At 38.5% G+C, this 16,723-nt stretch overlaps 1 protein-coding gene across 1 annotated transcript; it reads left to right on the top strand.

Annotated features, from left to right (window-relative positions):
• Nucleotides 1-3,787: 3,787 nt before the first annotated feature.
• On the top strand, nt 3,788-15,781 carry dgat2 (diacylglycerol O-acyltransferase 2). The gene is given in 9 exon segments (XM_051401908.1): nt 3,788-4,112; nt 5,928-6,056; nt 6,334-6,441; nt 7,288-7,358; nt 10,693-10,734; nt 10,736-10,898; nt 11,725-11,899; nt 13,762-13,964; nt 14,192-15,781. Coding segments are annotated over 9 exon segments (1,086 nt in total). The 5' UTR covers nt 3,788-4,072; the 3' UTR covers nt 14,347-15,781.
• The last annotated feature ends 942 nt before the right edge of the window (nt 15,782-16,723 follow it).

Here is a 16,723-nt window from a genome sequence, read left to right as displayed (position 1 = left end):
AAAAACTTACAGCAGCACTGTGATCCAAAAGAGACAAATAATTATATATTCAAAAATAAAAGAAACAGGCGCTAAAAAGTTTACAGACAGAGAATGAATGTGACTCTTTACCTTCACCCATCACCTGTAAGCATCTTAAACCACCTGTCCAGTACCAACTAGTCACCAGTAAACTAGTGCACGCTTTGGGTTATGGTAAATGGGGGGGAAAAAAGTGGTATTCATGCTCCAAGGTCGTCAAATACAAATGCTATAGACTGCCAAAGCATCTGTATTTGATGCTAATATTTTGGAATCCTCACATATATTATTTATGAATGAAATAAACAACAATAGGCCCAACACTGAGCCCTGGGGAACCCAAAAAGTAACCATCAGCCATTGCTTTTTTAAGATCCAGGAATACCCCCTAGTCTTTATTTGCAGTTGATATCTCCTCAAGAAATTCCATGACTGCAAACAAAGTTGTCCTATTAGTTCTAAAACCATATTCATGTTCGTACAGTATATTATGTTTTTTTGACAAAGCAATCTAGTCTTTTATGCAATATTTTTTTCAATATTTTACAGAACTGTGACAACAAAAAAACGGGTCAATAATTAGAGAATTCATGTCTATCTCCAGCCTCATAGGTATGACTTTAGCTAATTTAATTAAATTAAATATAACAGTTTGTAGAAACTGATTACAAACATCTGTCAGTGGTTTCACCACATGATCAATATTTTATTTTTTATTTTTTTTGGCAATCTCCTTAGCTAAATTAGGACAAATATTAAGGAAACAAATAATTAAATCAATAAATCAAGCATTCATGTACTTGATAGTGACATTTCATCATTATTAAAAGATAATATATTATAGATTGAGGGTACATTTTATATTTCCTGCAGAGCTGCAATCTTAACATGACACAATTGATGGGAAATTATGGGTCAGGCTTTGAGTTTTGGAGACATAATGATATTAATGATATTATTATTGTGCAGAGTGTATACATACAGTAGATTACATTGTATGGACAAAGCTGCTAACAGTTCGTAATTGTTTGGTCTCAGATTCCTGATGGGTGGGTGTGAGTGAGGTCAGGATAACAGCATTATTGACTTATTTTTGAAGACATTGGTCAAAGTACAGAAGATTCAAGGTGTTGTGTTCACTGACTCCTTTGGGTCATATCTTATCTTGGCTTTTTCTTGAAAGAAAACAAAACATAAATGAAGTTCCGGTCCCCGACATCAATACAGCTATATATATACAGTATATGACAACAGTGGCTTGAAATTTTTTAGGAATCACAGAGGTGAAACTAATGAAGAGTTGTATTAAGACAAATAAAATATGAGTACTTATTAAGTCCTCAAGTAAAACAAATACAGAAAGGAAGTTTGCATGATAACAAAGTGGTATCTACAGATAATTTGGTATCTACTCTACAGATACAGCAGGCTATACAGGAATTATGTAAGAATGTGGAACACTAAGTAGCATGTGTCAGCAGGTGAGGTTAACTGAGTCATTGCATTACACATGAAGAAATAATTAAGGAACTGACATGACGGCACCTAAAACTAGACATTTGAACTGATCACACTTTGAAAAGGTTTGAAATATAAATTAAAATCAATGCCAAAATAGCCATTTGAAGCATAAATAACATAAACATAAAGAATATTAGTGAGCTGCTGACATTATAATGTAAAATTACATGATTACATCACTGATGTCCCAAATTGTTACATATTGACATTTCTCAACAGCAGCCTTGTGTCAAGGACTGATTTCATCTAAAAGCAGTTATGATTCTTTGGCCTGGTCCCACTAGATGTGCTATCAGTTCAACTTTTTGGGATGAACTGCATTAGATACAAAGTGCAAAAGATTTTTCCAGCCAGAGACTGGCTATAATATCTAATTTGATAAAGTGATACGGGACAAGGACATGGACTGGGGTTGTGACTCAGAAAGTTCTGGGAAATCATGACTTCAGCAGAAACCTCACATCAAGCGAACACACAATCTTAGACCTGAGGGTGTATTTCATTGAATGCCTCAATTTTCTGTTTCTGTATATTGATGATGTGAGTTAATACATAATCAAATGTTTTGAGGTACTTGTACTTGAGTTCTTTCATTTTCTGCTACTTTCAGCTCCTACTTCTACTGCATTTCAGGGGGAAATATTCTATTTTACTGCAATACATTATTTTGGCAGACATAGCTACTGGTTATGTTTCAGATTAATATTTTACTTAAACAATATAATGATCTTATAAATACAATGCCTTAAAGAAGATCTAACCTTTTTGACTCCATACTAAAAAGCAGTGTCTAGTCCTTAGTCTTGTTTCAGATATTGACATTGTTCTGCCAAATTTCCCCTCTAGACTTATCGGTGCCTTTTAAATAATTATCCAATATTTCACAACAAAAGCAAAGATTAGAAATTAGTCCCAATAAAATACACAAATACGTGTGGCAGAACTTTGTTTTTTTCTTGTTTTCTCTCCTATGACCCGACAGATTTGTCTGGTGACCCTTTGAAGGGCCTGGATCCCTAGTTTGGCCACCACTGGATTAAACTACCAAACTAAATAAAGCAGCTAAAAGTTGCTCCAGTTGCTTCTTGCCAAGCTGGAACAGTAAAGATCTTCTTAACTGCATTGATGCAATAGTATTAATCAAATCATGTAAAATATAATACTATACTATATCAGTCACAGGGGCCATTTTTCTGCAGAATGAGTGGAGTGAAATTTTACATAGATCTAAATACTGACATCTTCAGTTGTATATTAGTCCTGGGTCCTGGGGTCCTGGGTCTCTGCAGTGCCTGCTGGCAGAAGCCACAGAGAGCTGGACTTACCTGTAGGCTTGAAGGAGATTGCATTGCCTTGATATACAGTATCCAGTCAGAGTGTAATTTGTTGCATTGCCACTGAACATGTGAGACAAGGCTTTTACAATCCCATCAGGCGTGCCTGGTATTGTGTAAGGCTATAAATGCTGCCATCTTTTCATAATGTGAGAGTTAAATTATCAAAGGATATTACTGAGCACTGAATAAGTAATTCCCTAAATTGATAGCAAACTTCTATCATTCCTCTAGAAGAAGTAAAGTGACACCACTAAACAAAAGTCTATGGAAACCTTTAAAGGCATGTGACATTCTTTTTCTCATGATGATTTTTCTAAGTTCACATGCTTTTTTTTTTTAGCATATGTAAATGATTGAAAAATGATTTTTCAGGTGAAAAAAATTGAAACTTAGAAAACTGTTTTCAAAGATTAAAATACTCTAAACACATAATCATTGCGTTTCAGGCCTTCCATAAAAGTCGAATTGAAAGCAGTATAACATTACTGCTGACTGAGTATGTGAAATCAGTATACAAGCACAGTATTACATAAAGCCTGTATTACCTGGCCATTGAGAAGAAACCATAAACAAACCATAAATAAAGTAGATGTAGTACGTAGTAAGTAGAACAGAATCTAAGAACAATATGTTATAACATATAACATCACAATGAAATAAAAGATCCAAATAACCACATAAATAAATAAATACATGATCTTGTAGTGATCACAGAGTAGTGTTCTTACTGTTGAACATATACCAGAGATCTGACTGTAAAAAAACAACATTCAGCCCAGAGATTCATGCTCACACCTGTATGAAGAGAGATGAGGCAGGATTAATGGTCAATACATGTTGACCCACAATTGACCCACGTGACTTTCCCCATAAATACACAGAGAGAGAGGCGCAGCGGCCACCCTCAGGATCCCGGGTTTCCCCACCTGCAGGTGTACGTGTTGCTGCACAGGGAGGACGCCTCACGTCCACGCTCCTCGGCGCATTACTAACACACTGCTCTGCTCCTGCGTCCGTGTCCGTGGCTCCTCCCCGCGCTCATTAAATGCCCGCTCGGCGCTGCAGCCGGCTGCAGTTGAACGCGGTGCTGACCCAGGGGCTGTAGGGCCATCAGGACTTGTATCATCCTGACAGCAAGCCAACATCCGAGTTTTCTCTTTCGGGCACCCTCGCCGTCCAAACAAGGCCCAACCATGAAGACCATTCTTGCTGCATACTCCGGCGTCCTCAAAGGTAAGACGGGTCTTTTTTTGTGTGTGGTTTGATAAATGAACAGAGGCTGCAGCAAGCAAACAAACAGAGGTGGTCAAACAATTCCGGTACGCTACTTTTGATATGTCATGCTGTTTTATTCTGTGTAACGCACTCTGTAAAAATAACATCATTATTATAATAACAAATATCATTCCAGAGGAAAACTGCACAAATGCAACACAAAACTTCAAAACTTTTTTTCTTTGTCAAGTCATATGATCCCTGTTATGTATTACAAAGACACTGCATGTTCCCCTGTAGGTGACACTAAAGGATATTAAAGATACAATGAAGTCAGGGATTTATAGATTCACCACAGAATATCATTATTACAGTGTTTGATTTGTGCTCTGTGACAGTTTGCCTCAGTGGGTTTTACAATCTGTACATTACACAGTACGGCACCCCCTGTCCTTAGACTCTCGATTTAGATAAGAAAAAACTAACTGCAGTTTTTTTTTTTTATTGGGGGGAAATGGAAGAAACCCCAGAAAGAGCAGCAGAGGAGAGCTCTCTCTCCCAGGACAGACAGACATGCCATCGATGCAGTGCACGGAACAGTAAAGCACAGTTGCTACATACAAATCTTGATTCATGTAGAGGACCTGAGCCACACAGCCTCCTGTAACAGTTCTTGGGTGTTTTGTATTTTTCTGCAGTTGAAGCTAAAATTCAAACTAAATGAAGGATTATTTGTGATTGTCCAAAATGTGAATTATTGATTCTTCTTGGACAATGTAACTGTAAAGGATATTCTGGTACAGAAATAGATTGTCTGCTTTGTTGATAAAATCCTCTGTTTCACTGATGACACTCCTTGGCTGTGTTGGGTCAGAAATTCAGACTTTCAATTTGCAAATATAAGAAGTGTCAATAAACTGATACTGGTGACAGCTCAGGAAAACTGTCAATATGCCACACTGGTAGTTTAAAGTAAAGTATAGGCTAACATTTGTTCAGGTTTATCTTAAAACAAAACTGACATGCTTATATGTACATTGAAAGGGTTATTAGTTGCTGTGGTCTACTTAGCAACTTTAAGACCTCACCTCTGCAGGCCCTGATAGTGTTTGTGTACCTCTCTGGTCTGGTGACCAGTTTGATCTCGCTCCCATTGGGACTCAGAGAGCACTGTAATAAGTGGGCAGAATTAGCCATCGCCAATTGGATCCCGGTCAACTCTGTCTCCTTCCATCAGTCAGCAGCGTTGATCCAAGCAGTGATAGCCTTTAAGGAGTCATAGCATTATAGTTTACAGGTAATACCTCCAGCAGCCTGCTGCTGGGTTATTTTCAGTGAACACTTGTGGGATTAGACGGCAGTGTTTTCCTGGAGGGGAGAGATCTTCCTCCTTATTGGCTTTCAGCAGTATGAGCTTGACTAGCTGTAGTCGCTGGTAATGTGTCCGTTACTTTATGCTCCCTCTTCGTACACGGTCTCCTCACATTTAGCTGCTTTGCTTCACTTTTATGGGCTGGTGAGTAGCAGAGGCTGTGCTGGCTGACATTTATATGTAGGACTGCTTGGTTGCATTTTTTGACCGTGTTCTAGGAAATCATTAATCAGTTTGTTTTGTTTCATGTCCACCTTTTTGGATTGGTTTAGCTCAAACAGGACTAGGGATGTTACTACTAGGAGTGTGTTAACTGCATCTTTTCAGTTTGATTTCTCACCAAAATGCTTCTCTTCCTCATCTACTTAAGCTTCTGTAAGTGTATCTTTTGTTATATCGATATTTGACAGAATCGATAAAACTCTCCTTTTATGCTTTATTGTCTACTTTTCTGTCTCCAGGCACCGGCTCCAGCATCCTCTCTGCCCTGCAGGACCTGCCCACGCCATTCTGGCCCTGCAGATCCAAGATGGAAAAACATCTGCAGGTCATCTCTGTGCTACAGTGGGTCATCAGCTTCTTAGTCATGGGTGAGTGTGTGTGTGTGTGTGGATGCTGCTGTGTATTTCACTTAAGCTGCAAGAAAGCATAGAAACTTAAAGAGTTAGCTTGTAGTCTCATTAGTTTTATAATAAGGAGGTCAGATCTCTGAGCTGCACACACACTTGTTTCTGACTCCTGATTACTCTTCTGGCCTTGAACACAATCTTTTAGCTTTTGTATTTTATGAAACTTTGTCTGTATTTAAGAATAACAGTCCTTTCTATTTAAATGCTTGATTGTACTGTCTCTCCTCTCTCACTCCAGGTGCTGCCTGCACTGTGCTGCTCATCTACATGTTCTGCACCGACTGCTGGCTGATCGCTGCCATTTACACCGCATGGCTCATCGTCGACTGGAACACCCCGAAACAAGGCAAGACACAAGATGTCAATCAAATGTGTTACCTTATAGCTCACCCCCATGTGAAGAAAAATCCCTGGTTTGATGATGATGCAAAATGTATACCATATGCATGATATATCAGAAGCTGCTTTTGTTTGATCCATTTTGGGATCTAAAACCATTAAACAATAATTACTGATGGTTAAAATTTTCAAATGGTGGCACATTAATGAATGCATATACTTACTATTGAGTATGATTATGCAAACAATGACTGCATTATGTTTAGAGGGTGTTTGTTTAGCTTCTAAATTGTCCATACCAGAAAGACCACAATTAGTCCTGACTCAGAGAAGAGGATATAGGCTGTGCTGGCTTGTGGTGCTAAACTAATACTTTGGTTTATGACCAAATACCTGCAAAACTAATGACATTTCCATCAGCCTCAGCTGTTCTTTGTCTTTAGTGCTGATTAGTAAATGCTAAGAAGCTAAATGTGGATGGTAAACATGGTAAATATATACCTGCTGTTAGAAATTAAATGTAATATTATTATTATTAGGTATGTTTTCATTAGTTTATAATCACCTGAATATAGGAATCATTGTGTTTGTTATTTATTAACCAAAAACATCTATTGTTTCATTAGTTGTGAGGATTAGTGTTATATTGTTAATCAATGGAAACTCCTGTTGTAGCCTTATAAACAATCTCAAGAGGTTGCCTTGGGCTGTGAATGGCCACCGGACATCTTGTAAAATAAATAATTAATTCATTCATGGAATAATCCAAAACTACCAGATTAATTGCTTATGGAAATGATTAATAGTTTCACCTCTAGTTTTGATGTTATAAATTGATTTTGTAATGTTCCAGGTGGCAGGAGGTCCTCTTGGGTGAGGAGCTGGACAGTGTGGACATATTTCAGAGACCACTTTCCAATCAGGGTAGGTAACTCAGTTGGTCAGTTTCTAGGTGTACCATCACTAATGTATCCAACCCCAAACTTGAAACCTCAAGAGAACGGAAGAGGATGTCCGGATTTGCCTCTTGTAGAAATGAACCATTAAAATGTGCGCGGCTTTGTGCATTTTGTTACAATCGTACACAATGTACTCTTACTGCTTTCTAACTCTTGCTCAGGATAGTCAATTCCCAGTTGTGCACAGGTTTGACATTATAGATAACCTTATCAGAGGTGGATGGGGTATCAGCCGGTTACCAAGCTGTTCCTTGTCCCATGTTGATTATGATGAGGGTTTGACGTTGGTGTTGAGTTTTAGACTTTGTCCTACCTGATAGGCTAAGGAGCAGTGCTAAGCTTGTTTTGCCCTGAGGTGTCCCCCACTCCATCTTTAGATGAGAGGACAGCCCAGGTTCAGGGTACAGGAGCCATACACACGCTGCATGCTGGGGGAGGCGCTGTACAGTAGTGAACTGTCAGCAAGAAGCCAAAGGTCAAGGTTGGAAGAGAGGATGTGTATCCCTTGAGATATTCTGCATGACTCAGTCAGGAGTCATGGGATTTTATTGAATCGTCACCTTTGTACAGACTAGAGTCGCAACGATTAATTGAGTAATTGATTAGTGGATTGCCACAAAAATATTTTGCTTTTCTTGGATTTGTATCATTGTACGGTGAATATCTGCGGGTTTCAGACAGCACAAGACATTTGATCATGTCACATAAGACAAGAAGATAACGTGATGGACATGTTTCAATATTTTGTGGCATTTTATACACAAAATGCTTGATGAATGAATTGTTGCAGGCCTAGTTCAAACAGTCCTTGCAATATCGCCCTCCCACACTGTCACATAAAACAAAGTTGACCCATGTATAAAAGACAGGGTGTAATGTTGTGTATTCCTCTGTTACTGAACTAGCTTTAGCTGTTGTTTCCTCAGAATGCTAATGACACCGCTAGTTTGATTCCATCATTTCTTCACTGAACGTGTCACTGATGATATCAAATGAAACTTTAACGACTGACAGTGTTACAGTGTATAAAAGCACTCCAGTGCAAGGAGAAATGGTCTGCTCAGGGGTTGATGAGCTTATACTGTACAAAGGGAAGAAAGGAAAGAGGGCTGTAACTGCAGGGGGAGGAATCTGAAGTCCTACTGTTTGCAGCTGAACTTTGTTCATCACATTGATTTGTACTGTGTGTACTATGTAGCCGTCTGTTTGTCTCAGCAGGTTGAGATCACTCTTTTGTCACCCAGACACTTCAGTGACACGTTTTTAAGAAAACTATAAATTATTACTATTGCTGTAAGACAGTGTTGTTCTTTGCTGTTGTGCAAACCTTTAGCTTTCTGTCGCTGTTGAAATGTTAGTCAGTAGCTACTGACATTGGCTGAGTCTATAGCTGAAGTTCAAACAGAGGTGAAAAAGTAATTTGAAAGTTCATTAAGTGATACTTTTACTGTCCAATAATTGTAATATATCTGCAGGGCCATCAGTTGATTGTAGGGCACCATCTATCACAGACATATGACTTTTATTAATGTGAGTTGGAGGCCAACTGGTCAAAGTCCGAGCCAGCCTAAAAATCAAAGGACTGTAAGAAGTCTGAAGTGTGACTGTTATGAGAACAGTTACATGAATGTCTGAGGAAGTCTGCCTCGACAATAGAAACAAAGACTCTTCTGTAATATTGGTGCTTTTTTACAGTAAGCAGTCTCTTTACTGTCTCCCCTAAATCTGTACAAGGTGTTAAATGTGTGTTGGTGCCACTGTAACCACCTTACGTCTGCCATGCCAGCTAGCCAGGTGGAGTCCTGCGGTACTATGGGGATTTTGAATGTGATCTCCTTTGCTAATGTGGTTATGCAACTGCTGTGTTTGACCAGCTACTGAGGGAGCTTTGTGTACACATTGTGATGGATCTAAGTCTACAGTGCAGAGCAGAGCACAGTTAAAGTTTCAATGAGATTCAGCAGTTTTACAACTTCAACATGCAACCAAGTGGTTAAAATAATGCTGAATGCTTGAAGTTAAAGTTGTACTGCCAGTATGAACAGGTGCACAACACGTATACTGAGTTATTATTTTATGACTGCATGAGCAGACAGAGGAGAGTCATGTCGGGTTTAAGCTGATAAGCATGTCCTAGTTCGACTAAAACATCAACTGTGTCCCAGATACAAACTACATACTAATTCTATGCCTTGAGTATTTAGTGTCTTCACACAGGAACAGTGACAAATACTCTAAATGTTCCTATACATAGCCACATCCATACATATAAAGTCACATGTGCACAGTTTAAGTGGTAGCTACAGTACACAAAGCCATGCTAAACCTATTAACATTATGGATAAAGTTTAACCAAATCTATTGATTGTTTTAGCGTTTTAAAAAACCCAGACTTTTGAGTGTACTGTTGATGGCCTATAGACCTTTTTTTTAGGGCAGCCATTTTGACATTTAATAGTATTGTGAACAGAACTGTTACTAATGATACTAATCAAGGTTCCATTCAGGTCGAACAGAGTCAGGGTGCTGTTATTGTGCATGTTGGCTCACTGAAAAGGCTCAGCCACACTAATTTGGAACCTTGATATCATTGGTAACACCTGTCTTTACCCTACTATTTCATGTCAAAATGGCTGCTGTGAAAAAGCACAAAGGAAAAGAGAAGGCTCTTACAATTTGAAAAAATAATAAATATTTTTTTTTTTTTTTTTTTTTAGAAAAACATTTTGCTGTCTCTTTGAGGTTTTTGCCACTGCACTGTAGCATTGTAAATGTAATCTTTTGGGTTTTGGACCATCTTGGAGTTCAGGAAACTGAGCATTTCTCATTTTCATTTAATCGTCTGATTAATCGATAATGAAAACAATCGCAGCATGCAGCAACATAATTAGTATATAATGGTCAAATGTGTTGCTTTATTGTGTACCAACTGCAAACAGTAGTATACTATAATGATTATTCTCATGTTTTGGATAATACAGTTTATTTGTATTGCACATCTCAAAAACAATGTTACAAAGAGTTTAACACAAAACAAATAAACAAACAGATACAGGAATAGAATCAACCCTGCAGGAATATGTATAACACCAGGCATGAGATGGGTATATGCTGTCGTTTATACTGTGTATATAATAAGGGTTTATCATGGAACTGGCACACAGCTTCTAATCTCAACCCTTTCAGCCCCATTACTCACTAATATGACATTTCTCCTGTCAGATGTTCCCGTTCTAGCAGTGTGCCCCTCGTATGGAAATCAGCCTCACACTGGTCCTCTTTGTGCTATTATCCTCCAGCTAATTAAAACCCACAACCTGCTGCCCAGCCGGAACTACATATTTTGGCTACCATCCCCACGGCATCTTCTGTTTCGGGGCTTTCTGCAACTTTGGGACAGAGGCCACAGGCTTCTCCAAGAAATTCCCAGGCATCAAGCCCTCCCTGGCAACCCTGGCAGGAAACTTCCGATTGCCGGTCCTTCGAGACTACCTGATGTCTGGAGGTGAGATGATCTGAGAAGCCACTGGAATCTTGTAATGTCTGATAAAGTTGATATCTGTATCTGTTGACCGAGAGTGGACCTTTGTCATATTGTACAGCTGAAAGAGCTTCTGTTTACTTGGATCAGCTGATTGCACTGGTCGATAGAGCTTCAATTGTTCTGTTCTAAAGGTGTTTGCTGTTCAGGCTTCATCTTTGCCTATAGATACTACACATGCTGTTACCTTCGCCAAGGCGTTATTTTTTTTTTAGCTTTGTTTGTCTGTTTGCAGGATTATACAAAAACTACTTACCCAATTTTGGAGAAACTTGGTGGAAGAGAAGAACCCATTAAATGTTGCAGCAGATTTTAATCACCAGGCAGATACTCCCATTATTTTTCACTTTCATTAACAGTGTGAGATAGGCCACCTCAAACGGGATTTTCCTGAGCTGTATTCAAATGGTTGCAATCCACAACTTCACAGCTAGATGCAATAAAATCCTACACACTGGTCCTTTTTTAAAGTGAATGGTGTGCAGATTTGCATCGGCCTTGGCGGAGGTCTTTGCTCTCTGAGTGGCCTTCTAGTTTTAATGTTTCAGTGTTTTATTTGTAAACAGCCTTCATAGGAATTTCTTTGTGACCTTTTTTACCTCTAATCTGTAATGCAACAATCTTTTCTGCAAATTACTTGTTGTTTTGAAACAATGTTTTTTTTCCATCTCTACAAAAAGGCCAACAGTGCTCCTGAACTGAATTACTAATTTTAACAGCGTATTCCCTCTTGTACATGGCTTTTTTACCTCAATTTTAATTATCTTTCAACATATTTTTTCCCTCTCAGGTATCTGTCCAGTCAACAGGAACTCCATTGACTACCTGCTGTCACGTAACGGGACAGGAAATGCTGTGGTCATCGTTGTCGGAGGGGCAGCGGAGTCTCTGCAGTGTGCTCCTGGCATGAATTCTGTCACCCTGAAGAACCGTAAAGGTTTTGTGAGGCTGGCCCTACAGAAAGGGTGAGCTGGCTGCACAACACTCAGACAAAAGGACACGTGCAGTTACAGCGACCAAACATAGCCTTGAACAAATCTGTTTTGAACATGAAGATATCATTCTCAGGGCTGTAGTGACTCATTGGAATGAATAAACCCAAGATTATTACTCACAGGTCGAAAATTACCTCACAAGAGAGCATTACCAAATCTTTTATGAATATGCAGTGTTGTCCCTCATAAAGCTTTGAGCTCCTTATGGCCTGCAGTACCCTTTTGGAAGGGGCAGACTGTGTAAGCTGGCAGTAAACACTATAACAAACTGTGATATAAAGAGAAGGGGACCCAGTTTGTCTTGCTACCCCAAACAAGCTTGATTTCTTCTCAAATATAGCTGTTGATCTCAGGGTGCATCTTCTCCAAAGAAGCTTAGAGCTTGCTAGAAAAGACATGCAGTTATGCAGTAACTTCATGCATAACTACTAGGTTAGAGTTCCAGCTGAACTAAGCCTGGACTGTGAATTCAGGTCACTTTCAGTTCTTTCTGGGTCTTTTGTGGCTCGGATTTGATGCTTGTAAAGTAGAATTGTATGTCTAAATCTGTTGAATAACAACTGATACTGAAGTTGTTTTTGTAAGGAAAATTGAGGCAAAAGTGCCTCAGGTTTATATAATGACAAATTTATCAAAAAAGCACCTTGTCCAAAGCCAGTGGTATAGAACAAGGCTCCCAGGGGGTCATGAGATCATCAACAAGATAGGAATGCTAAGGTAAACAAAAATATACAGTTTATTTTTTGTGACATTTTTTCTTATTTCATGTAAAATATTGCATTGTTTTATCTATTCAGGTCTTGAAAAAATATTCAAATTAAACAGCCTGGGAAGGTAAATTGTAGATGACTCTTTAAAGTGCTCACAGCTCATAGAAATATATAACCGTTGATGAGGGGTTGTGACTTGACTTTGTATGGTTTTAAAGGATCACAAGCCAAAAATTATGGGAACAAGTGGTAATGAAAAAAGATGGAACAAATCTGCAAATGAAATGAAGAGTTCTGAAAGTTTTCTAGTTTCAAAACTTTCTTTGAATGTGTTTGGGCTTCTGGTCAAATGTTAAATTCCAAACTTGGCTACAGATCAAAAGCACATTAAACTAATATTAATCAAGAAAATGTCCTGATTACACAAGCCCTTTCATAATTGTTACACCTAGCCAAGACAAAAATGGTTCACCAACAATAACCCACACAAACATGAGAAATGTTTGCAACTGGAAACTACAAAAGTCAGCCTACGTGACCAGCAAGATCAACTGTTTCATGATTATTAACACGTTGCACACAAAAAGCTACAACAAAAGCAACTTCCTTTTGGATGGTTCTTTTTGTTGTGTTGCAACTTAAGTTGCCCTCCTGTAGAGACATGTATATTACTCAGCTCTGTATGGTGGTAATCACAGATGTGCTTTGCATTCAAGTGAGCCTTTAAGTGTGATAATTGTTTTCAAAGCCAGGGTAGCCATTAGAGAGTTATGACTGTAATATAACAATAAAAATATCAAGGAATATAATTTAGGTTATATAAACAATGACAGAACAAGTCTGTAAAGTTTCTGTCTTAACACTGGCAGTGTCTGAAAGCTTGGTAAATAGCTTTTCTGTGTTTTTGAAAAGATGTATTATCTGTATTACAACGTTTTTTATTGTTTAAATTTATTAGGTCTCAACCACTAGACATGTTTTTTTATATATGATATATTTTACTTATTTTTTTTTGTTGTTGTTGGTAATGTTAGAAATTCACATGTTACTTTGTTAGAAACATACTTCTGGGCAATGTACATTCGGGGGACAGTTGTTGAGTTACCTCCTCTGTTTCCTCAGGTCTGACCTGGTTCCAGTGTATTCCTTCGGAGAGAACGATGCCTACAAGCAGGTGATCTTCGAGGAGGGGACCTACTGGCGGTATCTCCAAAGGAGGTTACAGAAGATCTTAGGTTTTGCCCCATGCCTTTTCCATGGATGTGGCCTCTTCTTTGGCAACACGTGGGGCATCGTGCCTTATTGCAATCCTATCACCACCATAGGTAGGTTTGTCTGCTAAAGTTTGCTTAGTGTGATTTCAGAGAGGTACATATTAGTTACCTTTAAAATAAATTCCCCAATACTCTGCTGTTCTGGTACAGTTTAACAATGACCAACAAACTGTCAAAAGCTTAGCAGAATAGACTAAATCAGTATTTGCTTTATCCAACTTCCAACAAGAGTGTATTATTTAACACTGATGGTTTAATCGTCTCCTGTTCTGTTTTAGTTGGGGAGCCGATCACAGTGCCAAAAATTGAGGACCCGACTGAGGAGATGGTGGAGCTATACCATGCAATGTACATCAAGTCCCTCCAGTGCCTTTTTGACAAATACAAGACCCGGTTTGGCCTGAAAGAGAGTGACGTCCTGCACATCCAGTGAAAGGACCAGGGGGCCCTGTTGAAGCTCTGAACTGTTGCAGCATCCTCAAATACCCCCCCGTCCTCCTTTCCCACCCTGTCTATATCCAATCTTGGTGCCCGGTTTGGATTATCTCTGGACTGCAAACTCTGCACACAAGCATGTTTGCTAAAGAAAACCTTTGCTCTCTGCATTGTTACACACAAACACACACAAGCACTGTTCCTTCTCAGGAAATGGCAGGTTTGAGAATAGTCACCTCTCCCTGCTACTGTCATCAGGTTTAAACAGTCTTGGTTGGACAAAGTTGCATCAAATCTCACATCAAAAAGTGTGCCTTTTTGTTGTTTCTTATATTTCTCAATGAAGGAATCTTATCAGTGCAGAGGGGGGTGAGTTCCACTAGATGGAGCTGGAAGGTAACATGCAGGACTGAAACGAAGTGCCAATGTTTTCTTTCACTTATGTGTCAACATAATTCTACCTAAGCTCTTTAAGATACTATATGCTGAACGCACAAACAATGCAAGTGGAAGGTACCACTTTATCACTGGATAAAAAGCCCAAAGATTAATTGAGCCAAAGACCTATGTTGTCCCCACAGATGCATGTATTTCTACTGCATGAAAGCCAAAAGTGAAGAAATTCTACAGGGTGGATTTATATTGTGAACACACAATAAATGTGTGCCTGTGATTGTATAATGCCATAAAGTATTAATTGTATTCTGTAGAGTGGAAGAAGCCTATTGTTAGTGCCTGTCCCTCAATGAATATTTCTGATGCACTTTTTGTATTGCTGATTACCTTGAATGCCTTTGATATGAGAATTTTCCAATATGGTGCTGCTTGGTTTGATTTCCCTTTCTTGTCCAACTGGTGTCTGAATGGGGGTGTTTTTGTCCATGCAACAAAAACCACAGTGATGTATTGTATCTTCAAGCGTTTTGGAAAGTTTTGAGCTACAGATGGAGAAGTTTTGAGCTACAGATGGAGAAGTTTTGAGCTACAGATGGAGAGGTTTTGAGCTACAGATGGAGAAGTTTTGTGGATGGAAATCCTGATGTTTGATGAACCTGGTATAAAGTGGATCTCTTTGTATCCATGCCATTGGTGATAATTGAAAAGGAAGGGATTATACCGGTCTTATTACTGGTATTATGTTATGTTTGAGGGTGTCACTCATACTTTTGTAAAATAAGAGTATGTGAGTATAGACTATATCCTGGGAATCATCAAAATAAGTAAGCTTGTGTCAAATTGATGGGTGGTAAATTCTAAGATTGTCATTTGAAGAGCAAATTCCTGTGGTTTCACCATTGTGACTTCTTCTAAAGAGCAGCGTAATCCATGTGCAATAAATCTGCAAGGAATAAAGAGTGAGACCTGTCTATATGACGAATGGCATCATCTGTCTGCCAATATTTAAATTAAACTTTTGTATGTTTTCAGAAGGAGATGTGTGTGTTTGTGCCTTGTTTTGGACACTGTTTACCTTTTGACAAATTTCTGTAGAGCTATTTCTCTATAGTACAACATTTTCTCATTCACTTCACAAGACGTCCAAGATACAGTATATGATGTTTACACTGAGTGAAATCTACAAATGCAGAACACATTGTTATATCATCCAATACAAATATTCCAGATGATTCCAGATCATTTTATACACATTAAAAAAAATGATTTAGTCAAATCCACACATCCAAGGACAAGACAAAAAAATGAAAGAAGAGGAAAGCTTGCCTTTGTAGTTAAAGTCTCATTGTTCCATCAAATGATGCAGTATAGGGCATCAGCATCCACTCAAAATATCTGTACATACATACACACAACACACACACAAATATACTGTAGGTCTACACATATGTACATACATACAGATACCTCATACATATATACGTAAATGTAATATATATAATATTTGCAATCTTTGTCCTTTGCAGAGTACCCAGTAACTAGCTGTAAAATAAATGTAGAACAACATGTCCCACTAAAATGTAGGGGAGTTTAAGTATGAAGTAGTAGAAAATGGAAATACTAAGTGCTGAAAACTGGGCAATGTTGGTAAAAAAATGTTCAGTATAAAAATATTTGGACAATCTGACTGCAGTATCGGTGGTTTTAAAAAGCTTGTTTTGCACACCAACAAGCTATTTCCAGTACAGAGTATTCCTAAAAGCAGAAAGCAATCAATACTTTTTGTAAAGTCCAATGACCTAGTGGAAACAGAACTCCTCTATGTGGCTGATGCTGCCCCCTGATGGTTGCTTAATATTCTGCAGCCAGGGTGATAAAGGCTCATAGAAATCAGTCCCACTACCACTCTACTAGATGTAGAGTAGTTGGAGATCCAGTAGTGGTGGAAACACATACATTTACTCAATTGATGTACTTGA

This window comes from Dicentrarchus labrax, unplaced genomic scaffold (genome assembly GCF_905237075.1).
Source record: "Dicentrarchus labrax unplaced genomic scaffold, dlabrax2021, whole genome shotgun sequence".
NCBI lineage: Eukaryota > Metazoa > Chordata > Actinopteri > Moronidae > Dicentrarchus > Dicentrarchus labrax.
This window is presented reverse-complemented; position numbering and strand designations above follow the sequence as displayed.